This window comes from Crocuta crocuta, unplaced genomic scaffold, assembly GCF_008692635.1.
Source record: "Crocuta crocuta isolate KB4526 unplaced genomic scaffold, BGI_CrCroc_1.0 scaffold194, whole genome shotgun sequence".
Classification (NCBI taxonomy): domain Eukaryota; kingdom Metazoa; phylum Chordata; class Mammalia; order Carnivora; family Hyaenidae; genus Crocuta; species Crocuta crocuta.
The window spans coordinates 300549-327648 of NW_027530084.1; the positions used below are offsets into that span (position 1 = coordinate 300549).

General features: G+C 36.2%; 1 protein-coding gene across 2 annotated transcripts; it reads left to right on the top strand.

Annotated features, from left to right (window-relative positions):
• Positions 1 to 3035: 3035 nt before the first annotated feature.
• On the top strand, positions 3036 to 26429 carry COQ3 (coenzyme Q3, methyltransferase). 2 transcript variants are annotated; one of them, XM_077764755.1, is made up of 7 exons: positions 3036 to 3181; positions 9597 to 9723; positions 12209 to 12361; positions 15199 to 15298; positions 16272 to 16514; positions 24332 to 24491; positions 25657 to 26429. In XM_077764755.1, the coding sequence occupies exons 1-7, from the start codon at positions 3073 to 3075 to the stop codon at positions 25875 to 25877; spliced, it is 1113 nt and encodes a 370-aa protein (XP_077620881.1). In that variant the 5' UTR covers positions 3036 to 3072; the 3' UTR covers positions 25878 to 26429. The 2 variants fall into 2 exon arrangements, with proteins under 2 accessions (XP_077620881.1, XP_077620882.1); XM_077764756.1 differs by lacking the exon at positions 3036 to 3181 and adding an exon at positions 3342 to 3511.
• The last annotated feature ends 671 nt before the right edge of the window (positions 26430 to 27100 follow it).

Consider the following 27100-nt stretch of genomic DNA (forward strand, 5'->3'; position numbering starts at 1 on the left):
TATTTCACAGAATAACTTTTAAATATTGGAATTCTATATAGTTTAGACATCAGTCACATGTGGAGACAAAATGACAATGTGCAATATTTTTTATGTAGGTGAGCTAACACGGTGTACCTAATTGCAGAGTTAATTATCAGATTAATTTGTAATAGATAAGTTGTATAACATTTTCATATCTTAAAATGTTTTTTAGATCAATCTTCAGGTGAAATAATATTTTCAAAATAAAATTCTACAGAAAAGTTCTGTTGGCTATGATATGCACATTTTTGGACAAGATAAATGATTAGAGCCAAAAATAGTATTTGACAGTTTTATTTACTCTGCCATAATATGCAAGCTTCTTATTTAAATCTGTAGATATTTTTAAAAACACACTCATGATATATGTGATTATTAGTAGATACATTAGTGTTATAATTAGATATTTGGGTTTTTCAGATTTTTATGGATAATTTAGAGAATTCATCACTTCACTGACATGTAATGAAGTTATGTTTACCTTAGTGTAAGATTTTATAAAATAGGGCTTCCATGATTTGGAATGTGAATGCTAAAATACATAAGTTAACTAGATAAAATAATTCGGTTATGAAATCTAAAATGACACCATCACAAAATCAGTAGTTTCAATTTTTGAGACAATCATGAGTCTGAAGTGGTTAATAAAACTGTCTTGAGGTTCTTTTAAAATATTTCTAGTGTATTAATCATACTTGTTTTTGTGGAATGGGGGTAAACCACACCATTAAGTGAATAAAATGTTAACTTGGAAGAGGTAATTATAAGATTTGTTTCATGAAGGCCCCAAAATAAAAATAAAGAATGGTGTGGAATCACAGTGTATATGTTTTCTGCCATTGTAAAATGTCTTGTTTTAGCATCAGTTTCTAATGGTATAATACACAATAGGTAAACTTCCCCAAACATAGTCTTTTTTTTTTTTTAAGTAAGTTATTGTTTCTTCAAAGAAACAAATGAAGTGTAATTAATCAGTAGGTGAGATTTCTTTTATGTGGGAATTTTTACATAGGAATTGTATGAAGTCCAAAGTTCCTGTAATATTGTCCTGGAAACGTTTACATTTTAACAGATTTTTTCTTCTCTTATATACATTAAAGTCTATTTTTATTTCTTGAAGTTTCTAAAATGTACTTAATCATGGTTTAATGGAAATATTATTAGACTCATTGAATTGTCCTGACTCTGCTGCTTAATTTATTATGGGCAAATCATTTAAACATGATGGGCTTCAATTTCTTTAACGATAGAAGTGTGGAATTAGATTATTTTTAAGATCTTGAATACTTCTAGCCCTTAAGTTTTTTCAATTTTAAGTGAAATTTGGCTGTAATGTCTAATCCTGAATGAAAAAATAGGCTTTTTATCAACCCTTAACATAACTCAAGTGTGATGAGTTACATTTTATATTGTCAAGATATATCAGGTGTCCTCTATAGAGTTTTCCTGTAAATAAACAAAGATTAAATTTGCCACAATCTGATTATGGTAATGTAAGTAAAGAAGTTATCCTGAGCTACCAATTTATGTGTAAATATGAAAATTTACCAGTTAAATTCTTGAGTTGATGTATATCATGTCAAAGGGATAAAGATATTAGTTGTAAGGGAGTAGTACTTCACCCTTAATTTGGAAAAGTTTTTATAAAATTGAATTTCAAAATATTAAGTAAATTTTCAGTTTTTATAGTAAAATAAATCGTAGATTCTGGTTTACAACACACGAGTGAGACTATAGCAGTGGTCGGGGAAATATCTCCAGCATTGGCCACACACCACATTATAACTGCTAGTCTTTCCAGCACAACTCCAGTTGAAGTGTCATTGGAAAAGGCTTTTTTTGGTATCTTTAGAGAAAAGTACTAGGAGCTAGTTTTGTTTATCTGGGCCAAACTGGTGGGTATTCAAGAAGCTTTGGTTTCCTGTCATTATTAAAGGCAAATTACTGATTGCCTTTGTCCTTGAATTGAAAAGGTAGTGGGAAGGCCCTGAAGCCCAAGGAAGTGGTACATTCAAAGAAAGTACATTTAAATAAAGCTTTTAAAACTTTAAATCATACTTGCACTTTGCTTTTTCCTTGTATCTGTCATTCCAACAAGTATAACACATGCTAAATGTTCTTTTGTGCCAGAGCTTTGTGTCGTCATTTGGAGAGATGGTCATGTGTCCTGAGAGAGGAACTCTGAAGAGGACATAACTGAAAAATCTGCAGCCACTCTTAGGAGGAGGTCAATATTTTACTAAGAAGCCTTAAGTGAAAGACTATTACTGAGCAGTAAATTTCACTAATTCAAGGAATCTTTTACCAAATTGACCCTGCCTGTTGAAAATGTACAATGATTTTTTTTTTTTTTGCCTTGGAAATGTATTATTGCTCTTACTCAAGGAAAGGCTTTTGTACATTTAGAAGTCAAGTATTACTGATCACTGTTTTAGCTTTCAGTGAAGTTTGCCTAGCTAGAGTGATTAACAGCCCTACTACATATTCTATGCCCTGTCCAGAATATTATCAGGTCCCTTGTAGAAACTGTATTTTCAATTTCGACTTCTATACCTCTGTGGCATTTGAGGGCCTTGGAAGGGGGAACACTTCTACCCTTAGGAAAGAAATGCTTCCATGCATGCTTTTGTGATTCTAAGGGTCAGTGGCGCACAAGCGTGTAAGTGTCTTTGGGAGACCTCTGTTAAATATGAAAGAATTAGAGCTGTACGAGAATAAAAGCTAGTTTACACAGTACGAAGTAGCGTCATCTATGACTACTTTGGCCATGAGGTTTGAGGTGGACATACAGAAATAGGCATAAGACGACACTTCAAGTTCTTTTATAATAGAAACAATTACTAGTAATTTTACTATGTTTTGACTATATTGCATGCGCAATTTGACGGATGTTGAGCGTGAAGAGAATCGCTCCGCATATATATAACCTCCATTAACGCAACCATGGTTAGACTGGCCTCAGACACTGCGAGAGTGGATCGGAACCTTTTTGTTGGGGATCTTTTGCCGGAGGGACCGGAAAAGAGGTGGATCCTTCTGTCACGAACGATGTGGGGAGGCCGCAAGCTAAGCTGCTCGGGGAATCGTTTTTTAGGAGCGATTAGATCTAGGTGCTGGGGCACGCAGACTGAGGGTATTCGCTTAATCACGTCAGCAGGTGAGTGTCACTTTAACCACGTTTGCCGGGTGGCGGTCCCTCACAGAACCCACCGGGCGGGCAGGCTGTTCTGCGCAGGCGCGGAAGAGGGCGGCTGGTTGTCCCTGAGACCCGTGCAGGGTCACACGTCAAGACTACCTTCGGCCCTGTTCCTCGCTGTCCGTTGAACGCTGGCCTGGGCTCTCGTCCTCCCCTTACTAGAGGCTGGCGAAAAATCTGAGAATTGGTGGTTCTGGCCGCCGCCCGGCGTCCAGTGACTTGTTTTCATTTGGTTGAGCCCTTGCCCCCGGAGCCGAGCGACTATTCTGTGCCGGCCGGAGTCTCCAGGTCGTTTGTTTTCTTCCTTTGCCGCAGCGAGAAGACGCCAGCTGCTGTCTCATAATTCTTGATAGCTTTGTATTTGTGTTTTGTTTGCACGTATCTTGCCTTTTTTCAGAATTTAAGGCAGCCATACTATTTTTTTTAATTCAGCAAACCGTATTGACAAATAAGATCAAGAAAATAACGTACTGAAACTGATGATTGTAGAACACTTTTTTAACACAATTTTTTAACTCCCAGTATTAACCAGAAAGTTAAGTTTATCCTTTACCTGAAATTCATTTAACAAAAACTGTGTGCCATGCACTGGATTTTTTTTTTTTTTAATGAATGGTAACTCTGAGGTCTGTTTAAATAATGTTAAAATGAAACTAAGATTAGGATATAATGGGCAAAACGGGAAATTTACAGGCCCACCAACAGAGTTGATAAGTTGGTGCTCCAATACAATGAAAAATGGTGCAGGCAGTAAAAATGATTTAAATCAATGTGTGTCCACTTAGAAAAGTGATTAGGATATAACGTTAAGAAAGTAAGTTACAAATCAGTATGTATTATAAACTTAGAGATATATAAATGCAACTATAGAGAGAGAATAAAGATACATCAAAATTTTAGCAGTGACTATCTGTGGTGGAAGTGGTAATCTATCATTTTATCACTATGTATTGTTAGAACTTATTTTTTTTTAGTAAATATGTCTTTTTTTTTAAATTTTTTTTTAATGTTTTCTTTATTTCTAGGAGGGAGAGAGAGACAGCGTGAGCAGGGGACGGTCAGAGAGAGAGGGAGTCACAGACTCTGAAACAGGCTCCAGGCTCTGAGCTGGCAGTTAGCACAGAGCCCGACGCGGGGCTCGAACCCACGAACCGCGAGATCATGACCTAAGCGAAAGTCGGACGCTTAACCGACTAAGCCACCCAGGCGCCCCTAAATATGTCTTTTATAATCAGAAATTCAGAAAATACAAATTAAAATATTTTCAGATTTGGGGACTGAACATAGCATCTAATACATATTTGGGATCAGGGAAACTTTTTTTTTTTTAATTTTTTTTTTTAATGTTTTTTATTTATTTCTAGGAGAGAGAGAGACAGCGTGAGCAGGGGAGGGTCAGAGAGAGAGGGAGTCACAGACAGAAAGAGGCTCCAGGCTCTGAGCTGGCAGTCAGCACAGAGCCCGACGCGGGGCTCGAACCCACAACCGCGAGATCATGACCTAAGCGAAAGTCGGACGCTTAACCGACTAAGCCACCCAGGCGCCCCTCAGGGAAACTTTTTAAACAAAGTATTCAGGAAGATATCTGGAGGGAATTGGGCAATTTTAGAAGTTGTCAGAGTGACAAAGTACCATCTTGAGTATCTTGAGATTTCTGGGAAACTGCAAACTGTTCCTTGAAAAGGAGGGCTGGAGGTGAGGGCAGAGAGTGGCGAGGGTTGAGACAGACTTTTCAGGCCATGACAAATCAATGAAAGGCCATATAAACCTCCTGAGATTGACTTTATCTTGAGGACAGTGGGAAATTACTGAAAGAGCAATATAATCAGACTTGTGTTTAAGAAAGAACACTTTGCAGATGGGTAGAAAGTGGGATGACGGACAAGACTAGGCTCAAGGAGGCCTTGAGACAATAAGTGATGTCTAGACAATAAGTGAGGATTACTGGAACTAAGATACAGGCAGAGTAGAAGTCTTAATTCACTGTCAGCATGGTGCGTTTTAGGCTTTGGGTAAATGATGTTTTAATGAATTAGATTATTTTTTTCCTCCATTTCTTTAACATCTCAAATACCAGAAAGTAGAGAATGAATTGGTAGCATTCTCTTTATTAATACAAACTCAGTTACTGTCAGTTGTGGTGTGGTGGTTTTTATAGCTTTTGAGAATTCTGGCAATACTGATGACCAAGGGGCTAGTTTTACAGACATAGGGGAGGTGAAGGGGAGGTAGGGGTCACCAGTGAGTACAGAGCATGACTGTGTTAAAACCTCTGATGCTCAGTTGTATATTCATACCTTATATGTTCTTATCTATGTATCACAGTTTATGTAATTCTCTAATAATAACAGTATTTCATTTATCTACCTAATACCTAAAGTCATAAAGGAAGTGGTATTTGGACTGGCTTTTAAAATGTAATACAGATAGAAATGGTGGAAGAGAGAATACCATGAGCAAAGGCCTAGAAGCCCAAATAGTTTTTTTGGACAATGTTGGAATGACCTTGTGCCAGACTATGAAGATCGTATTAAAAAACAAAATTTAAAAAACCAAAACAAAAAGCTCAAGAGAAAAATATTCAGAGACTATGATAAGACAAGCCATGAAATACAAATGACCGTTTGTCTTTGTTCATTTGAATACTGTAACAAAGTACCACAGACTGGGTGGTTTATAAACCAGAAATTTATTTCTCACAATTCTGGAGACTGGGAATTCCAAGATTTGGTGTCTGGTAAAAGCTCATTTCCTGGTTTATAGATGGCACCTTCTTGCTGTGTCCTCACGAGGTAAAGGGGCAAGCTTGCTTTCTGGGGTCTTTTATGAAGACTCCATTAGAGCCCTCATCACCTCCAAAAGGTCCCACCTCCTAATGTCACTTTAGGGGTTAGGATTTCAACAGATGAATTTGGGGAGGACACAAACATTCAGACATAGCACCATTAAGAAAGGACATTTATCCTCATCCATGATAAATTCAAATAACCCTGAGATACCATTTTCACCTATTGAATTAACAAAGAAAAACATTTGATAATACATTGCATGGGTGACTATCAATGTATTATTGATGTAGGGAAGCCAGCAGTAGAAGCTGATATTACCCATGGGGTTGCAAACCCGTTCAACATCTGTGAGTGGCAATTACAAATTTATAAATACACATGCCATTTAACACCGTGATTCTTGGGATTTTACCTACAAGTTCTCTCTAAAATATATGAAATTACCTGTGGAATTCAATCTTATGTTTTGGGAATAGCAAAAACTTATAAATAATCTAAATAAATATGAATTAATAGGGAACCGTTGGAATGAACTGTGAGATAACCACATAATGGATGCAGCTCTAAAAGAAAAAGAGGGGAGCTTGGGTGGCTCAGACAGTTAAGCCTCTGACTTTGGCTCAGGTCATGATCTAACAGTTCATGAGTTTGAGCCCCACATGGTGCTCTCTACTGTCAGCACACAGCCTGCTTCACTTCACATCCTCTATCCCCCTCTTTCTGCCCCTCCCCCACTAGTGCTTGCTCTCTCCCTTAAAAATACAAGTTTAAAAAAAAGAAGAAAGAAAGGAAGTTCTTTATGCTCTGTTATGAAATCTCCAAGATACCTTGATAGGTAGAAAAAGGAAGGTAGGAGAGGTACTTTGTAGTATACCCTTTTGTGCTTTTTAATTTTGAAAAGTTAAATTGCATGCCTGGGTGGCTTAGCCGGTTAAGTGTCCAACATCCGCTCAGGTCATGATCTTGCAGTTCGTGAGTTCCAGCCCCGCATCAGGCTCTGTGCTGACTGCTCAGAGCCTGGAGCCTGCTTCAGATTCTGTGTCTCCCTCCCTCTCTGCCCCTGCCCTGCTCATGCTCTTTCTCTCTTTCTCAAAAATAAACATTAAAAAAATTTTTTTAAAGTGAAAAATAAAAATAAAATCATTTTTTATTTTGAAATAATCTAAGACTTAGGAGAAGTTACAAAAATAGTACAGAGAATCTCCATATGCACTTCATTCAGTTCTTCAGTGATAATATCTTACCTAACCATAATATATTATAAAAGCCAGAAAATTGACAGTATGATTCTATTATTAAATCATAGACCTTATTTGGATTTTACCACCTTTACATGCACTTGTATATGTGTGTTACCACAAATTCACATTTGTGTAATAACCACTACAATCAGAATATGGAGCTGTTCATAATCACAAAGAAATCTCCTAGTACTACTTGTTTGTAGTCAGACCCTACCCTGACCTTAACCCTTGGTAATCATTGATCTGTTCTCCATTACTATAATTTTACCATTTCAAGAGTGTTGTATAAATGGAATCGTACAGTATGTATCTTTTGAAATTGGTCTGCCCCACCCCTTGAATAAATACTCTTGAAATCTATCTCAAGTTCTTGTATCAGTTTTGATTTCTGATTAGTATTTCATGATATAGGTATAACATGGTTTGTTTGGTCATTCTCCTATTACAGGATATTTTGGTGTTTCCAGTTTTTAGCTATTATGAATAAAGCTGCTGTGAACATTTACATACAGGTTTTTGTGTGGACATAAGTTTTCACTTCTCCAGGATAAATGTCCAAGAATGGAATTGTTGCTTTGCATGACACGTGTATGTTTAACCTGAATAGAGACTGCTAACCTGCCTTCCACAGTATCTGTATCATTTTATATTTCCATTAGCAGTATGGAAGAGATCTAGTTGCTTCATATACCAGTGCAGCCTTGGTTATACCAGGGTGATTAAATTTTAGCCAACATGATAGGCATGTAGTAGCCTTCATTTGCATTCCTCTAGTTGCGACTGATATTTCACGTCTCTTCATGTGCTTATTTGCATCTGTATCACTTCTTTGATGAAATGTCTGTTCATGTCTTTCTATACCCCTTTGTATACCCACACCCATTATATAATTGGATTGCTTGGTTTGTTGTTTGTGTTTGTTTTTGTTTTATGGGAGTTGGGTTTTATTGTTGAGTTTAAAGAGTATCCTTACATATTCCAGATATAAGTTCTTTGTGGGGTATGTGTTTTGCAAATATTTCCTCCCCATCTGTGATTTGTCTTTTTCCTTAACAGAGTCTTTTGCAGGGCAAAAGTTTTAAATTTTAAGACCAATTTAATCAGTATTTTCTATCATGGATTGTGCTTTTGGTGTCAGATGTAAGAACTCTGTGCCTAATCCTAAGTCATGAAGACCTTCAATAGTTTCTTTTAAAAGTATTATAGTTTTGGGGTGCCTCGGTGGCTCAGTCAGTTAAGCATCCGACTTCAGCTCAGGTCATGATCTCACGGTTTGTGGGTTCAAGCCCCGTGTCGGGCTCTGTACTGACAGCTAGCTCAGCTCCTGGAGCCTGTTTCAGATTCTGTATCTCCCTCTCTCTCTGACCCTCCCCTGCTCACGCTGTCTCTCTCTCTCAGAAATAAAACATTAAAAAAATTTAAAAAAATAAGTAAATAAAAGTATTATGGTTTTGCATTTAGATCAATGATCCCTTTTAAGTTCATTTTTATATAAGAAGTGAGATTTAGGTTTAAATTTTCTTTTTTGGTTTATCATACCCAATTGTTTCTATCCCATTTATTGAAAAGACTATTTTTCTCCATTGAACTGCTTTTGTACCATTGTCAAAAAATGATTTGAGTGAACTTTATAATGTCCCTAGTAATTTGCTCTAAGGTCTACTTTGTCTAAATGTTTATTGGACAACTGTATGTTTGTGGCAGAGTAACTAGTTCATAAAGCAGGTCTCTATAAGTTTGAATGTAAAGACTGGATGAGTGATTATTTTAGGATGATATGTATACATACACACACATACACATACAGTTTTCTTTTGTAAAGGGTGTTTAGTATGTGTATAAATCCATTTCATGTAGCTAATATGACAGAATTTGAGCTAGTTTTGACATCTCAGAATTCATATTATCCTTGTTTTAAAAGGTCACAGTTTTGTTTTGAATATCAGTTTTTATAATTGTGCAACATAATCCTGGTGCAGAAACTAATGGCATGAAAAACTTTTACATATGCATTACCTTTTTTTGCTAATGAAAATTTCAGAAATTTCTGATTACAGTTAAATGGCAGAATGTAAGACCTTTGTTTTGTATTTTAGAATAAAACCCAAATTAAGGGGGAAAACTTTTTATCAATTGTAATATGAGATTGCCATGTGAAATAGTTTCTTCAGTTATATGCACATCAGGGATTTATACTGTGAAATGCTTTCTCAAGACATTTAATTTTTATTTTCAGGGGTGCCCGGCTAGCTGAGTTGGTAAAGCTTGTGACTTTTGATCTTGAGGTTGTAAGTTTGAGACCCACGTTGGGCATAGAGATTACTTAATAGTTTTTATTTTCAGTTTATTCAGAGAATCAGCGCAGTTGGACTCCACAGACTAAACCATGGATTTTCAGTGACTACAGAATCATGTGGTTCAAGTTCTATAGAATGACTTCTGCCTGCTTGAATAGAATAAAAATTCACAGGTAAGTTTATTCACTCCTCTGGCAAAAATTTACATAATTATGTACAATAATAAGTTCATATTGATTGTGTTTCATAAACGCTGTTAGTATGAAATAGCATATTGGTTCGATTAAGGTATATTTATTTAAATTTCTCGTTTTTCCAACAACTTTTAAATTTGGAAAATTTCAAACCTATAGAAAAGTTGTAATACGGTATACATCTAGTGCATACCCTTCATCCATGTTTAAATATAGCTATTACTTTTAATGTAAGACTGTATTACCTAGAGACATACTTTGTGACAAGATACAAATAATGCAGTGCTTAAAATCATAAATGATTTGGGTACAATATAAAAATGATCAGGTGGATAATTATACAGTTTCTAGGTGGTAAGATTGAATCAAAGAATGTCTTTCTGTATTTGTATTTTATAAAACAGTTTCCAACCTTGTGAAAAATACTGCATAGACTTGAGATATGAACTGTGTTTCCCAAGTGCATGCTCTACTTGTAAACAAGCTTGCTCATTTGAAATTGGATGTATGTGAACTCATTGGTAGTCAACTGAGTAACCACCTGCTGTTGCATATTATGAATTAGGCATTGATTATTGAGGCTTTGCATGAAGCATGGAAGAAAAAGGTGATATTCATAAGACAATATTGAAGAAGCATGATCTCTAACCCTTAAAAGGATAGTAAGTAATTAACATACACTGTTGTCTATGTAGCTAAGAAAAGCACAGTAAAAATTCGAAAGGCATTTCTTATTCTAATGTAACAACCTTATTCTTTCTTACCCGAGAACTTCTGGAGGATTTTCCTATTATATACTTTGACATGGAATATGGTAGAGTGTCTGATCCTTGTTTAGTCCCTGTTTGATCCCACTGTATTAAAAAATTTTTAGGTGAATTCTATACCTTACTGGGCCTTCTTTATTAGATTATTCATTTGACAGGTATTTTCTGAGGACCAGCTGTGTTCTAGGAACTGTGCTAGCCTCAAGGAATAAAATGGTAAGCGAGACAGTACATGTCCCATAGTGCTTAATGAGGAGACATAATCAGATTGTCACCTAGCTCCATGAAGAAATACAAAGTTATATGGGGGTTAAAATATGACCCAGTTTTGAGAGTCAGGGAAGACTTCTTAGATGGCATTACATCTAAACTAAGGTCTGAAGGATGAAAAGGAATTAATTACGTGTGCAGAGGAGGGAAGGGAATGTGAGAAGAATGGTCCAGGTAGAGGGAACAACATATACAAAGTATCTGAGGAAGAAGCAAGTGGGGTCCCTGCAAGGAAATGAGAGAAGGCCCATGTGGCTGGAAGGGGGAGGAAGAGGAGAGTAGTGGAAAGTGGGTTTGGGGAGGGAAGAAACTGGGGACCAAATGATTCAGAGAATTGTAGGCTGTGTTAAGGATTTCGAATTTTTTCCCTCATGTCACTGGGAAACCGCGGAAGCATTTTACGTGGAAAAATAGCATGATTGTATTTATATTTCAGAACACTCTGGATGCATTGTAGAGAACAGATTGGGGTGGGGGAAGGTAGGAAGCAGGAAGACTTATTAGACAGCTAGGACGATAAATAAATCAAGCAAAAGACGATAGTAGCTTGGACCAGGATGATAGCAGTAGAAATGAAGAAAGATGGGGGCACTTGGGTCCAGATCCTGGCTCTACTACTTAACTGACTGAGCCACCCAGGCGCCCCTTCCTGGCTTTACTACTGACTGAATCTCTCTGAGCCTCCCTTTTCTTTTCTGTGTAATAGGGGTAATAATAGCACCTACCTTATAGCGTTACCAGGACAATTAAATAAGGTGACATGACATATGTGGAGTTCTTAAATAGTACCTGGCATTTAGTAAGTACACAATAAATGGTTGCTATTACTATTTCTCCTTCTATTACTACTACTCCTATTTATATTATTATTATCATTACTGTTACATGTAACCTAGAAGGCCAAGTTTTGTAGTATTCCATTTTTGTTGCAATTTTCTTTGAAAGTAAATTAACTTTGTGTCATCTGTGAATACATGTGTATAAATACATATGTGTGTTTATAAATATATATATATTTGCAGTGTAATTATAAGAAAATTTGGTTTTAAAGCATCAAAAATGAGCAACACATGTATTTAGAATCTAATAAATTATGAATTAGAATATCTGTCTACAGGGGCGCCTGGGTGGCTCAGTCAGTTAAGCATCCGATTTCAGCTCAGGTCATGATCACACAGTTCGTGGGTTCGAGCCCCACATCGGGCTCTGTGCTGACGGCTAGCTCAGAGCCTGGAGCCTGCTTTGGATTCTGTGTCTCCCTCTCTCTCTCTGACCCTCCTCTGCTCACGCTGTCTCTCTCTCTTTCTCTCAGAAATAAATAAAAAAAACATTTAAAAAAATTAGAATATCTGTCTACAAAATAGATCCCATGTTACATTTTTTTTTAAATGTTTGTTTTTGCCTGGCTCTTTATTTTGACTTCGTAGGTACCCTTGGACAAGACTGTATAGCACTTCTCGGACCACTGTAGACAGCAGTGAGGTAAAAACATTCCTGGCCCTTGCTCACAAGTGGTGGGATGAACAAGGAATATATGCACCTCTTCATTCTATGAATGACCTGAGGGTGCCATTTATTAGGTAATGTTCCAGAAACTCTTCAGTCTTTTAAAATGTAATTCTTTTCAATACTGTATCTTCTTTTATTTTGAAAATAAAATATACATTTTAAAAATATGTATCTTAGTTTATTTTTCTCTTGGTTTATACCCAGGTTCAAAATGCTGCATTTTAAGTTTGCTTTAGAAATTGGAGACATTCTTTTCAGTGTCCATTGTTTGAAGTCATTAATTTTTTAATAATGTTACCTAAAATCTAGGCTGCTTTTATTAGTTAACTTGAAGCATTTTGGACAACTTCAGGTTTATTAGAATTAAATCTTTATGAAATGGAACTATGAAATGGTTTCAAGATTTTGACCTTTAAGCAGTATTTTTTTTTAATGTTTATTTATTTTTGAGAGAGAGAGAGAAACAGAGTGCAAGCTGGGGAGGGGCAGAGACAGAGGGAAACACACAGAATCCAAAGCAGGCTCCAGGCTCTGAGCTGCCAGCACAGGGCCAACGTGGGGCTCAAACTCACCAACTGTGAGATCATGACCTGAGCCGAAGTCGAAGTCGGATGCTCAACTGACTGAGCCACCCAGGTGCCCCTAGGCAGTCTTGATAAAGGGAATCCTACTGTGACAATTCAGTTCAGCAAATATTTATTGAGAACTTATCTTGTACAAAGCTTGGGGGACTCTACTAAGATACTCATCATTTGAAACATAATCCATGTTCTTCAGAAACTTACAGTTTTCTATGGGAGATAAAGACAAGGATTCATTGGACTCTATTTACCAAAGAATTGTTCATTCATTTTCTGTCTATTTATTTATTTATGAGGGATGCCTGGGTGGCTTAGTCAGTTAATTGTCAGACTCTTGGTTTTGGCTCAGGTCATGATTTCATGGTTTGTAGGCTTGAGCCCCACATCAGGCTCTGTGCTGATAGTGTGGAGCCTGCTTGGGATTCTCTCTCTCTCCGTCTCTCTCTCTCTCTCTCTCTCTCTGTATGCCTCCCTCCCACCCCCCTTGCTTTCTCTCTCAAACTAAATAAATACACTTAAAATTAAAAAGAAATTTTTGAGCACCCAGTATGAGCAAGGCACTGTAATAGACACAGAATCTCCGATTCAGACTGCCGTTAAGGAACTTCATTGTTTTTTGCTGGTTCATCCTGACTCAGTGAAGCAAAAGGGATATATGATCACCTTTCTATTACCACTGAATTAGTGCATCCCTGAAACACTAAGACAGAGAAAAGTAGAAATATCATTTCTTTAGGCTAGATCCGTGGTTGTAAGGGTGTAGGCCCTGGACTAGCAACATCAGTATTACCTGGGAACCTGTTAGGAATGCAAACTCCTCAGGCCTTACCCTGGACCTCCCGCTCTGGGGGTTAGCAGTCTGTGTTTTAGCAAACCTTTCAGGTGATTCTGATGCACACTCAGTTTGAGCATAACTCTGTTCAAACTACTGTGACCCCATTATTTAGACATCACATTAAAACAAATTATCCAAGGAAGTATACGTTATGTATATTATAACATTCTGAAGTTATCTACTTGACCACTATGTAGGTTATTCTTATAAGTCAGTCAATGTTAATAGCAATAAAAGATATCCTATCGTACCTCACTGGCTCAGTAGAGCATGCAGCTCTTAATCTCAGAGTTGTAAGTTCAAGCCCTACATTGAGCATGGAGCCTACTTAAAAAAAAAAAAAAGAGCTATTCTAAGGTATCTTCATTAAAGTATAATTAAAATTCATATATAGTCCAACTTACAAGTTTAGTTTATAGTATTGTTAGGTATATATCTTTGGGTGTATATGTGTGTGCTTATGTTTGTATATGTGGTAAAGTATTATTATGATCATTTTAGGATTAAGTTAACTTGATTTGGATGTCTATCTATATGATCATGAAAACACGACTAACTTAGAAGATCAAAAGAGAATCAATTTAGAAGGGAATATAGGTAAAATCTGATAATATAGATCACCAGTATGCTGCTTCTAAGCCCTATGAAATAGCCTATTTGTTGCTGGCATGAAATGGGTCTAACTAGTACTGACAGTGTAGGTCATAGATGCCTCAGTTGACATATTTCAAGCAAATAAAATTAGGTGAATGTAAACTAGATTGTTTTTAAAGTTTTTCTTTAGGTTACTACTGAAGTAACAATTAACTCATAATTATTACTAGTTTATTTCAAGAGCTTTACTTTAAATCTCCTTCCTGGGGTGCCTGGGTGGCTTAGTCGGTTAAGCGTCCGACTTTTGCTTAGGTCATGATCTCACGGTTCGTGGGTTCGAGCCCCGCGTCGGGCTCTGTGCTGACTGCCAGCTCAGAGCCTGGAGCCTGTTTCGGAGTCTGTGACTCCCTCTCTCTCTGACCCTCCCCTGCTCACGCTGTCTCTCTGTCTTTCTCCTAGAAATAAATAAAACATTAAAAAAAAAAATCTCCTTCCTGCTTTTGGTGATTAAAAAAGTAATTTAATGCTGAAAATAAAAGGTCTTTACCCCCCCCTAAAAAAATCAATAATCCATTTAAAGTAAGAGTTTCATGTTTCCTTGAAAATTGTACACTTTTAAGATTTTATTGACAGGGCCACCTAGGTGGCTCAGTCGGTTGAGCGTCAGACTTCAGCTCATGTCATAATCTCGCCATTAAGCCCTATGTCTGGCTCTGTGCTGACAGTTTGGAGCCTGGAGCCTGGATCAGATTCTGTGTCTCCCTCTCTCTCTGCTCCTCCCCTACTCGCACATTGTCTCTCTCCCTCTCTCAAAAATAAATAAACATTAAAAAATTTTTTAAGATTTTATTGACAAAATTAATAATTTGTTTTTGTATGTTTTGGATTTTAAAAAAAGAGACAATCTTTTAAAAACAGTTGCTGATCACCAGCCAGGAAAACCTTTGTCTGGGATGAAGATTCTTGATGTTGGCTGTGGTGGTGGATTATTAACTGAAGTAAGTAATTTACAACTTTTCTGCCATTTTTAACTGGGAAAAAGTTTGAGAAAAAGTAGGCTTATTATGACTCATTTATCCATTTAATAAATAGTATTGTTTGTTTAAAAAAAACTGAATTGCATAATGTTCTTAATATTTTCACCATTGTAACATTAATACATGCTTTTTGCTTTCTTAAAAAATATATAAAAGTTTCAGAGAATTATAGTGAGGATTGTTTTGGTTTTTTTTTGTTGTTTGTTTTTGCGTAAAATTGGGCACTGGTCATTCAAATAGCTTTGAAAATTGTTTTGTCTCTTCTAGGAGATTAGGCAATTTGCACTGGTTTAAATGCAATGATAAGCCATTTCTTTGTACTTATTTTAGTATCAAAACCTAAGAGTATTGCCTGCTTGTGGGGCTCTCTCCCCTTCTTAGGTGCTTTAGAGTACTTGGAAGAATACTCATTCACTGCCTTTAAGAAATATTTGCTTTAACTTATCATATATTTATTCCAGGCAGCTCTATTTTGTTGTCTTCTATCAACACAATATCTTCTGTGCACTTTAAATATGTTAATACTGTATTATGTATGTGTAAATGTATTTATAGAGGGGTACCTGGGTGGCTTAATCTGTAGAACAAACAACTCTTAATTTCAGAGTTGTGAGTTCAAGCCCCACATTGGGTGTGGAGCCTACTAAAATAAAATGAGATAAAATAGAACTTTCCCCCCCACTCCCCGCTATTCTCAAATAATTCTTCATAGGTTTTTTTTGTTGTGATTATCGTTCACTCTTAAGCTTTTTATTATGATAATTGTCAAATGTGTACAAACTAGAGAAAATGGTCTAATGAACTTCCATGTACCCATAAACAATCTCCAATAATTATCCTCTCATGATTAATCTTGTTTCCTTTTTGATACCCTTTTTATTGCCCACATGTGTCCTGTTTTCTTCCTGAGGATAACAGTTTTTTATCCCATTAGCCTTTAGGGCGGCTTGGAGCTTCAGTTATTGGAATCGATCCTGTGGATGAGAACATTAAGACAGCACAGCACCATAAATCATTTGATCCAGTCCTAGATAAGAGAATAGAGTACAGAGCATGTTCCCTGGAAGAGATTTTGGAAGAGATGATAGAAACATTTGATGCTGTTGTGGCTTCTGAAGTTGTAGAACATGTGATTGATCTAGAAGCATTTATACAGTGCTGCTGTCAAGTGTTAAAAGTAAGACTTACCGTGTTTACTTGTTTGTTTTTCCTCTTGAGTGTGTGTATGTATCCATAACAATAAATGTTTCATAGTACTTGACACCTGGAAGCTAGGATTAGGGGATAGAAGTAATTAGGCAATTACTTCTGCTTCTCAGTTTACACTCAGTACCAGGATTTTCCAGATACAGTATCTTGATATCCAAGAATCTTGGAAAATGTTGGTGCTGAACATTATAATTATAAACAATAGACTTAAAGTGGTAGTTTTCCATTGGTATAATCTAGATTAAATACCTAATAGATATTGAATGACAATTAGTAAGAAACTGATTTGGAGTAATACTTAAAAATCAACAAAAACCATTAGTAATATAAGTCGACTTAGATAACATTTCTTAAGTATCTCTATATGTGATATATATAACAATTTTTAGCTTTTAGAAGGATACGTCATATATATGATCTCACTGGTTTTCCCTACAACTAGATGAGGAAGGTAAACAGGTACTTGTGTGACCTACTTGGACCAAAGGAGATCACAATTTGAGAGATGTCAGAGGTTACTTGGTCTTTTGTGTTTTTTTTAATTTAGGTATAGTTGACATACAATATTATATTAGTTTCAGGCATATAACATAGTGATTTGACAATTATATACATTATGAAATGCTCACCACAATAAGTGTACTTCTCATCTGTCACCATAAAGAGTTATTACAGTATCACCAACTATATTCCCTGTGCTGTACTTAATCCCATTCACCTGTTTTGTCTGTCTCCCACCCTCCTGTCTTCTGGCAGCCCTCAATTCTCTGTATTTATGAGTAAGTTTCTAGTTTTTGTTCAATTGTTTTGCTTTTTATATTTCACATGTAAGTGAAATACATGTAGTATTTGTCTTTATCTGTCTGAGTTATTTCACTTAGCATAGTACCCTCTAAGTCTATCCATGTTGTTGTGAATAGCAAGATCTTCTTTTTTCTAGTAATGAAGTAATACTTCATTGTATATATATACCATATATTCTTTATCCATTCATGTACTTATGAACACCTAGGTTGCCTGCATATCTTGGCTATTGTAAATAATGCTGCAGTAAACATAGGGGTGCATATGTGTTTCCAAAGTAGTATTTATTTTCTTCAGGTAAATATCCAGAAGTGCAATTGCTAGGCTCTATGGTATTTCTAATTTAATTTTTTGAAGGAACCTCCATATTGTTTTCCATAGTGGCTGTACCAATTAACATTCCCACCACCAGTCCACAAGTGTTCCTTTTTCTCCACATCCTCACCAACACTTGTTATTTCTTGTCTTTTGGATACTAGTCATTCCTACAGGTGTGAGATGATATCTAATTATAATTTTGATTTGCATTTCCTTGATGATTAGTGATGTTGAGCATTTTTTTCATACTGTTCATCTGTGTGTCTTTGGAACAATGTCTATCCGTGTTTTCTGCCCATTTTTTAATCAGATTGGTTGTTTTCGTGTTGAGTTGTAGGAATTCTTTACATATTTTGGATATTAACTCCTTATCAATTATATCATTTGCAAACATCTCCCATTTAGTATGTTGCCTTTTTTATTTTGTTGATGGTTGGGGCGCCTGGGTGGCTTAGTCGGTTAAGCGTCCGACTTTCGCTTAGGTCATGATCTCGCGGTTGGTGGGTTCGAGCCCCGCGTCGGGCTCTGTGCTGACTGCCAGCTCAGAGCCTGGAGCCTGTTTCGGAGTCTGTGACTCCCTCTCTCTCTGACCCTCCCCTGCTCACGCTGTCTCTCTCTCTCTCTCCTAGAAATAAATAAAAACATTAAAAAAAAAATTATTTTGTTGATGGTTTCCTTTGCTTTGCAAAAGCTTTTTTTTTTTTTAGTTTAATGTAATCATAATTGTTCTGTTTTGCTTTCCTTTCCCTTGCCTGAGAAAACAGATCCAGAGAAATATTGCTAAAGCTGATGGCCCAAGGGATTGCTGCCTATGTTTTCTTTTATGAGTTTTATGTTTCAGGTCTTACATGTAGGTCTTTAATCCGTTTTGAGTTTATTTTTATGTATGGTGTAAGAAAGTGGTCCAGTTTCACCCTTTTGCATGTAGCTGCCTAGTTTTCCTAGCACCGTTTTCCATTGTAGGTCCTTGCCTCCTTTGTTGTAGGTTAATTGACCATATAAACATGGATTTATTTCTGGGCGCTCCATTCTGTTCTGTTGATCTATTTTTGTGCTACTACCATACTATTTTAATTATGGTAGTTTGTAGTATAGGTTGAAATCTTAGATTGTGTACGTCCAACTTTATCCTTTCTGAAGATTTGGGGTCTTTGGGGGTTTCATACATATTGGAATTTGGTAGAGATTGCATTGAATCCGTATATTGCTTTGGGTAGTGTAGACATTTTAACAATATTAATTCTTCCCATCCATAAACATGGTGTATCTTTCTATTTATTTGTGTTGTCTTCAATTTCTTTCATCATTGTCTTATAGTTCTCAGAGTTTAGGTCTTTCACTTCCTTGGTTAAATTAATTCCTAGGTATTTTATTCTTTTTTGATCCAATTGTAAATGAGATAGATTTCTCTTTCTGCTAGTTCATCATTAGTGTATAGAAATGCAACCAATTTCTGTAAATTAATTGTATACCCTGTAACTTTACTGAATTCATTTGTTAGCTCTCATAGATTTCTATGTATAATAGCATGTCATCTGCAAATAGTAGCAGTTTTACTTCTTCCTTACCAATTGGAATGCCTTTTATTTTTTATTTTTTTATTTCTAAGTAAATAATTTTTCTGCATCTATTGAGATGCTCATATGATTTTCATTCTTTTGTTAATGTCTTGTATCATGTTCATTTGCACATATTGAACTATTCTGGCATCTCTGAAATAAATGCCACTTGGTCCTTGTGAATGATCCTTTTAAAGTACTATTGAATTTGGTTATTGGGATATTGGTCTGTAATTTTCTTTTCTTGCAGTGTTTTGGTCTGGTTTTGGTATCAAGGTCGTGCTGCCCTTGTACAAGAAATTTGGAAGCATTTGTTCCTCTTCTACTTTTTGAAATAGGTTGAAAAGGATAGGTTTTAACTCTTCAAATATTTGGTAGAATTCACTTCTAAAGCTATCTGATCTTGGACTTTTGTTTGTTGAGAATTTTTAAATTACTGATTCAATTTTGTTTCTGGTAATTGATCAGTTCAGATTTTCTATTTCTTCCTGATTCAGGCTGGGAGATTGTGTGCTTCTAGGTATTTATCCATTTCTACTAGGTTGTCCAGTTTGTTGGCATTTAATTTTTCGTAGTTGTTCTTATAATCCTTTGTATTTCTGTAGTGCCGGTTATAACTTTTCCTCTTTCATTCTATTTTATTTATTTGGACCCTCTCTTTTCTTCTTGATGAGTCTGGCTAAAAATTTATCAATTTTGTTTGTCTTTTCCAAGAACGAGCTTTAGATTTCATTGATCTTTTCTATTGGTTGTTTTTGTTTGTTTGTTTTTATTTCATTTATTTATGCTTTGATCTTTATTATTTTCTTCCTTCTACTAACTTGGGGCTTTTTTATTCTTTTCCTGGTTCCTTTAGGTATAAGGTTAAATTGTTTTATTTAAGGTTTTTCTTGTTTCTTTGAGGTCAGTCATTGCCATAAACTTCCCTCTTAGAACTGCTTTTGCTGCATCCCAAAGATTATGAACCATTTTGTTTCCATTTTCATATGTCCCCAGGTATTTTTTAATTTACTCTCTGAATTTTTGGTTGACCCGTTGGTTATTTAGCCACATGTTGTTAGCCTTATGTGTTTGTGTTTTTTCCAGTTTTTTCAGTTTAATTCTGTTGTGGTCAGAAAAGATGATATGATTTCAGTCTTCTTAAATTTATTGATTCTTTTTTTTTTTTTTAATTTTTTTAAGGTTTATTTATTTCTAGGAGAGAGAGAGAGACAGCGTGAGCAGGGGAGGGTCAGAGAGAGAGGGAGTCACAGACTGAAACAGGCTCCAGGCTCTGAGCTGGCAGTCAGCACAGAGCCCGACGCGGGGCTCGAACCCACCAACCGCGAGATCATGACCTAAGCGAAAGTCGGACGCTTAACCGACTAAGCCACCCAGGCGCCCCTTAAATTTATTGATTCTTGTTTTGTGGCCTGATATCTATCCTGGAGGATGTTCCTTGTGCACTTGAAAAGAATGTATATTCTGCTATTTTTACATGGAATGCTCTGTATTTCCCTATTTAGTCTATCTGGTCTAATGTATCAATCAAAACAACTGTTTCATTATTGACTTTCTGTTTGGATGCTTTCTCTGTTGATTTAAGTGGGATGGGTAATAAAATCTCTTACTATTATTGTATTACTGGCAATTCCTCCATTTATGTCTGTTAATATTTACTTTATGTATTTAGGTACTCTTTTGTTGGTTGTATATATTTTTACAATTGTTATATCTTCTTGTTAGCTTCATCCTTTTATCATTATTAATGCCCTTCTTTGTTTCTTGTTGTAGTCCATGTTCTAAAGTCCGTTTTGTCTGATGTATGTATTGCTACAGCTTTCTTTTTCTTTGCTTCCTTTTGCATGGATTATCTTTTTCCACCCCTTCACTTTCAGTCTGTATGCTCTTTAGGTTTGAAGGCAGTCTCTTAAGAAGCAGCAAATAGATAGGTTTTGTGTTTTTATCCATTTAGTCACTCTGTGTCTTGACTGGAACATTTAGTTCATTTACATCTAAAGTAATTACTGAGAGGTATGACATTATGTTAATTGTTTTCTGTTTTTTGTTTTGTTTTGTAGTTCTCTGTTTTTTTCTTGCTCTCTTTCCTTGTGGTTGATGACTGTCTTTAGTGCCATGCTTGGATTCCTTTCTCTTTATTTTTCACGTGTCTATTATAGGTTTTTGGTTTGTAGTTACCACGGGGAGGTTCATATATAACATCCTACATCTATAGCAGGCAGTCTATTTTAAGCTGATGATCACTTAAGTTTGAACACGTTCTAAAAGCACTACAGGTTTACTACCTCCTCTATGTTCTATGACACTGTATTTTACATATTTTTATATTGTGTATCTCTTAACTAATTTTTGTAGATATGATTAATTTTACTACTTTTGTCTTTTAACCTTCATACTAGCTTTTCTAAATGATTAATCTACTGCCTTTACTATATATTTGCTTTTACCAGTGAATTTTTTTTTCCTTTTAAAATTTTCTTACTTCTAGTTATGGCCACTTGGGCTTTATGTCAAAGTTCACTAGGCACTTAAGTGGGGTTAACATAACATCTTTTGATTCCACGCCTGGTTCTTCCCCTTACATTATTACGTTTACATAATTTGCCACAAACTTGGTCCTCTGAAGGTGGTTCCAAATTTTTTAAAAATAAATCTCCTAAAATATTGTTGTTGTTGAAGTTGTTATTAATTGACTCTTTTGTTAATGTAGAGGTAACACCCTAAAGGTCAAGAGCTAAAAGAAATACTTAGCTCTTACCTAATTAGAGGTTTTTAGAAAGACTGCTTTTTAAATAAGTTTAGTTTTAGAGATGATTACAAAGATAGTACAGAATGTTCTCATATGTCCTCCCCCCAGTTTCTCCTGTTAACATTTCACATAGTAAGGACAGGAACTAAAGTGAAGCAAGTGAGGCACCTTGGACACAAAACTGAAGGAGACATCCAGGCTTATGTGCCAGCCCTGCACGTGCCCACTCCAGGAAGTGAGTGCTTCCTTTGATTTTGTTCCTGAGGTGACTCACCTGCCTCACCATAGGCCTTTCCCTGTATATAACCCATTGCACATTTCTCAAAGCTGAGGAATTAACGTTCACATTATACTATTAACTTCACTACAGACCTTGTTCAGACCTTATTACATTTCTTTTTTTTTTTTTTTTATGTTTATTCATTTTCGAGAGACGGAGCTTGAGCAGAGGAGGAGCAGATTGCAGGCTCCAGGTTCTGAGCCCATGAATTGTGAGATCATGACCTGAGTCGAAGTCAGATGCACAACCGACTGAGCCATCCAGGCACCCCCAGACCTTGTTAAATTTCATTAAATTTCCGCTAAGGCCATTTTTCTGTTCAGGATCCAATCTAGGGTTTGGCATTGCATTTAGTTGCTGTGTCTCCTTAGTCTTCTTCAGTCTGTTACAGTTTCTTGGTGTTTCCTCTTAAATGAGTTTTATTAAGCTTATCTTCTATTTTTCAAGCAAAACTCTGTAATTATTTTTTGTGTTATATACCAGTCAGTATATATGAATATATGTCCTATGACACATAATAGGAATGCTGGCATTGTGGAATTTAAAACTAATTTCTGCATTAATGGAAAGCCTATTTAAAAAAAATGACCATTTCTTACCCCTTTTTCTTAGAGTCAGATTTTGTAGGACACAGATTATTCACAAGCTATTCTTTTCCCTGGTTTTATTGAGATATAATTGACATGTAAGTGATTCTCTGTTATTGTTGTTTAATTTATTTAATTTTGGAGCGAGAGGGCAAGCAGGGGAGGGGCAGAGAGAGAGAGAAAGAATCCCAAGTAGGCTCTGCGCTACCAGCACAGAGCCCCAGGCGGGCTCAATCCTACCAACCGTGAGATCATGAACTGAGCTGAAATCAAGAGTCAGATACTTAACCAACTGAGCCACCCAGCTGCTCTAACATATAAGTGATTTTTTTTAAATGTTTATTTATTTTGAGAGAGAGAAAGAGATGAAGCGTGAGCAGGGGAGGGGCAGAGAGAGAGAGAGAGAGAGAGAGAGAGAGACAGAATCTGAAGCAGGATCCAGGCTCTGAGCTGTCAGCACAGAGCCCAGTGTGGGGCTTGAACTCATGACCCATGAGGTTATGACCTGAGCCGAAGTCAGACGCTTAACTGACTGAGCCACCCAGGCGCCCCATATAAGTGATTCTTAATAAGATATTTTAGAATATTAGACTTTTAGAGAGAAAAGCTACAATGTGTGACTAAATAATATCTATATTTCAGTTTTTAATTTACGGGCACTTTGCAATATTTCAGGGTTTCATCCTTTTTTGTTTTGGGGTGGTATTTGAGATATTTTCTCTCACTTTCTATGTATCTATACACACTCATACGTATAGATAATTACTTTGAAAGGAACCTTTGTCACTTTATCCCCATCAGACTAATGAGAATATGTAAAACAGGGAGAGAACATTACTCTTTGCCATTTGTGGAAATAAATATAGGAAACACCATAAGTACAGCCACTAAAAAATGGCAGACTAAATAGTCCCATAAATGGTTTGTATTCTTCTAAGTGCTTATCTTGATCTCTTCGTATTCTTTATACTAATGAAATCAAAATGAAACAGAAAACACTCGAACCTTAATCGTTAACATTTTCATCAGAGGTCACTTAGAGTTACTCACCTTCAAGAGAACGGGGCTGTATGCTGCACCAAACAAGTTAGATGGACTCAGCTCCCAAAGGAAAACAGCATTGACACGTTACACTGTAAATGTGGACGTGCAACAAGGAAGAGTAGCCTGATCTCATTTCTATGTTTTCATTATAAAAATATTTGATATGTACAAAAGAAAGTATCTACTATAAACCTGTCACAGTGTGATTTTAAGAGTTCTAAGCACTGTTGCATAGAGCCAGTGAGTACATCTGTAATAAACTGCCTTTAGTAATGAATTTCCCAACAGAAAAGTATTTTGGTAAATTATACTTTATACTTATGTATCTTAACTGCACTTAAATTATTTGGAAGGAAGGAGGAGGTGGGGGAAGCCAAGCCTTTACCTAACTGATACCCCTGACATGTAAAATGTGACTTCTGTCCATACAATTTTTGGTTTTAGCCTGGTGGTTCTTTATTCATTACTACAATCAACAAGACACAGCTGTCCTATGCCTTGGGAATTGTTTTTGCAGAGGAAATTGCAGGTATTGTACCAAAAGGTACTCATACATGGGAGAAGTTTGTATCACCTGAAAAGCTAGAGAGCATTTTGGAATCAAGTAAGTATTAAGAATTTTTCCAGTGTTTAAAGCCTAACTGAACTTTTAATATACCTGTAATTGTTAATCGCACAGCCTAGCCCTTAATTAAATGGGCCACTGTTCCTTGGATGTTGGTTTCATCTCTCAATCAGATCATAAAGTCCTTGAATTTAGGATTAAGTATTAGATACCACTTCTGTCTTACCGGGTGCACCTAACCCAGGGCCAACCAAATCACAGATGATCAATGAATACTTTTTGGTTTGCTTAGTCCTCACTTGTTGAAGGATCAGGTACAGATGTCTATTACTTACACATCCTCAGTTCATCCTATTGAGTCCCTGCGTGCATCAGTTTATCTTACATGTTATTTTTTCTGGTTCCTCCAAACTCAGATATACTTTGAACTTCTTGGTCACTTTTTGTTTATTTTATGATACTTATAGCATGCCTTGTGTTATGATTCTTTGGATGTTTTTAAGCCCCGTCTGGCCTATGAAGGCAAGACTGTCTTCTTTTTGTACCCCTTGCAGTGCTTAGCTCTGCTTTACATACTGTGAGCTTGTGATTTACATGTGGAATTCCTGCCAAGTAAGAATATTTAGTTGGCCTTTGGTGTTCCTTTTGAGTACTTAAACTCATGTATGTCTCCAGGGTTTTGTTCACATAACAGTATATCAGAATCGATTTTACTTGGAATATTATCAGTCCACTGTGATGTAGGAAGTTCTAAAGATTTCTCTAAGCAATTGTTGAAAACAGAGGAGGAGAAAATATTTTAAGATGCTTTCTAGGAGCAATCACTTTTGGCAGATGTTTTCTAAAAACAGCTTATGTTTATTAAGTGCTTAACCAATTCCAAGCACTGTGCTACTTTATACACATATCTCATCTAATTCCAACAATTCTATGACTATATGTTCTATCCATGTGAGAAAACCCGAGATTCAGAAAGGTTAAGTGACTTGCACAGGGTCACCATTGAATTTGTGCCAGGCTGGGATTTGAACCCAAGCAGTCGGCTTTAGAGTTTTATGTTCTGTGTTACAATGAGGAATGATCTGTACGTATTTTTTCCCATTGAATTAGGAATCCTTTTTTAATACAGAGCTGCAATAGAGTCTTGGCATTTGGAAGGTAAATACTTATTAAATCCATTCTTTCTGCTTTTTTCTTTTCCCAGATGGTCTGTCAGTTCAAAGTGTGGCAGGAATGCTCTACAACCCCCTGTCAGGTTACTGGCATTGGACTGAAAACACCAGCCTTAACTATGCAGCTCATGCCGTGAAATCCGGGGTACAGGACCAGCCGGTACCTGCTGAGTTTGCTTTCAAGGAGGAAACAGAGGAGCTCAGAGGCCAAGACTCTACCACCCCAGGTGCTCAGGAGGAGCTGAAGAAATGAATGGTTTCTAAGGACCGTATACTATGGCTCGAAAGTCTGATGTTTACATTTGGAAAAAATATGTAATTGATCTTTTGTGAGAGCATCATGAAGGAGAGAAAAATCAATAAAAAGGGCTAAATCTTGGATAAAAGTTTTTGTTGTTTCATCTAGTAGCAACTCTCAAGGGATTATTTTATGATTTAGGATAAAAAAGTTTTGTCAAGGTATTGTGTAATCTAGGCGCTTAAATTCCTCAGCCTTGGTTATATACATAGAATATGCATATTTTACCTCCTTTTACAAATTATACATTCATCCAGCATGGATGCACATATATATATGCTGTAATGTGTTTTAATTTAAAGGAATCTGCATTATATATGTTTTTTATTGGGTTTTAGCTAAAGGTAGTTATGCTTCTGACTTATGAAACCAAATATAGTTTTATGCCACTTATATTTGGGAAGAGAAAATGTATTTTTTCCTTTAAATTTTAGTTTGTTGGAAAGCAAATGGAGAGTTAAATGTATGCTGGATTTGGATTCAAACATTAAAATCAAGAAATTTGGATTATGTTTGGACATACTTCTATATACCCATAAATGCTTTTTTGTGACTTTTTTTAAGTAGAAAGGACTTTTTAAGACTCAATTAAAAATTCAGTTATGGAAATTTTCTTCTTTGGCTAACATTTTTATAATTAAAGGAACTGACTTGAAAGATATTTTTATGCCTCTTGAAGTTTGAGAATGTCTGGCTTTTTCTGAAAATCCAGATGCTGTATAAGGACATTCACAGAGGCTGTTGACCCCATGTGACAAACATGGATTGAATGCATGTGACCCAGGTGGAAGGTAAGCTTTTTACTTTCTAGCAGTTTTTACCTTTAAGCTCGTATGTTTTCTCTCCCTTTGTTACTGCCTGTTAGATTGAGCTCCCCAGGCAAATACTTCCCAGCCATCTTAATGTACCATTTGCTTATTCTCAGCAGGATTTCAGGGGAGGAAACTGAAATTTAAAGAATTAAAAGAGGAAATTTAACTTCACTTGCTACTGTATAATTTTTTTTTATGAAGTTAGATATTTATTTTTTTACTTATTGTAAGATATTTTTTAATTAAAAAAATTTCTAATGTTTATTTTTGAGAGAGAGAGGAAGAGAGACAGACTGTGAATGGGAGAGAGGCAGAGAGAAAGAGGCAGACACAGATTCTGAAGCAGGTTCCCAGCTTGAGCTATCA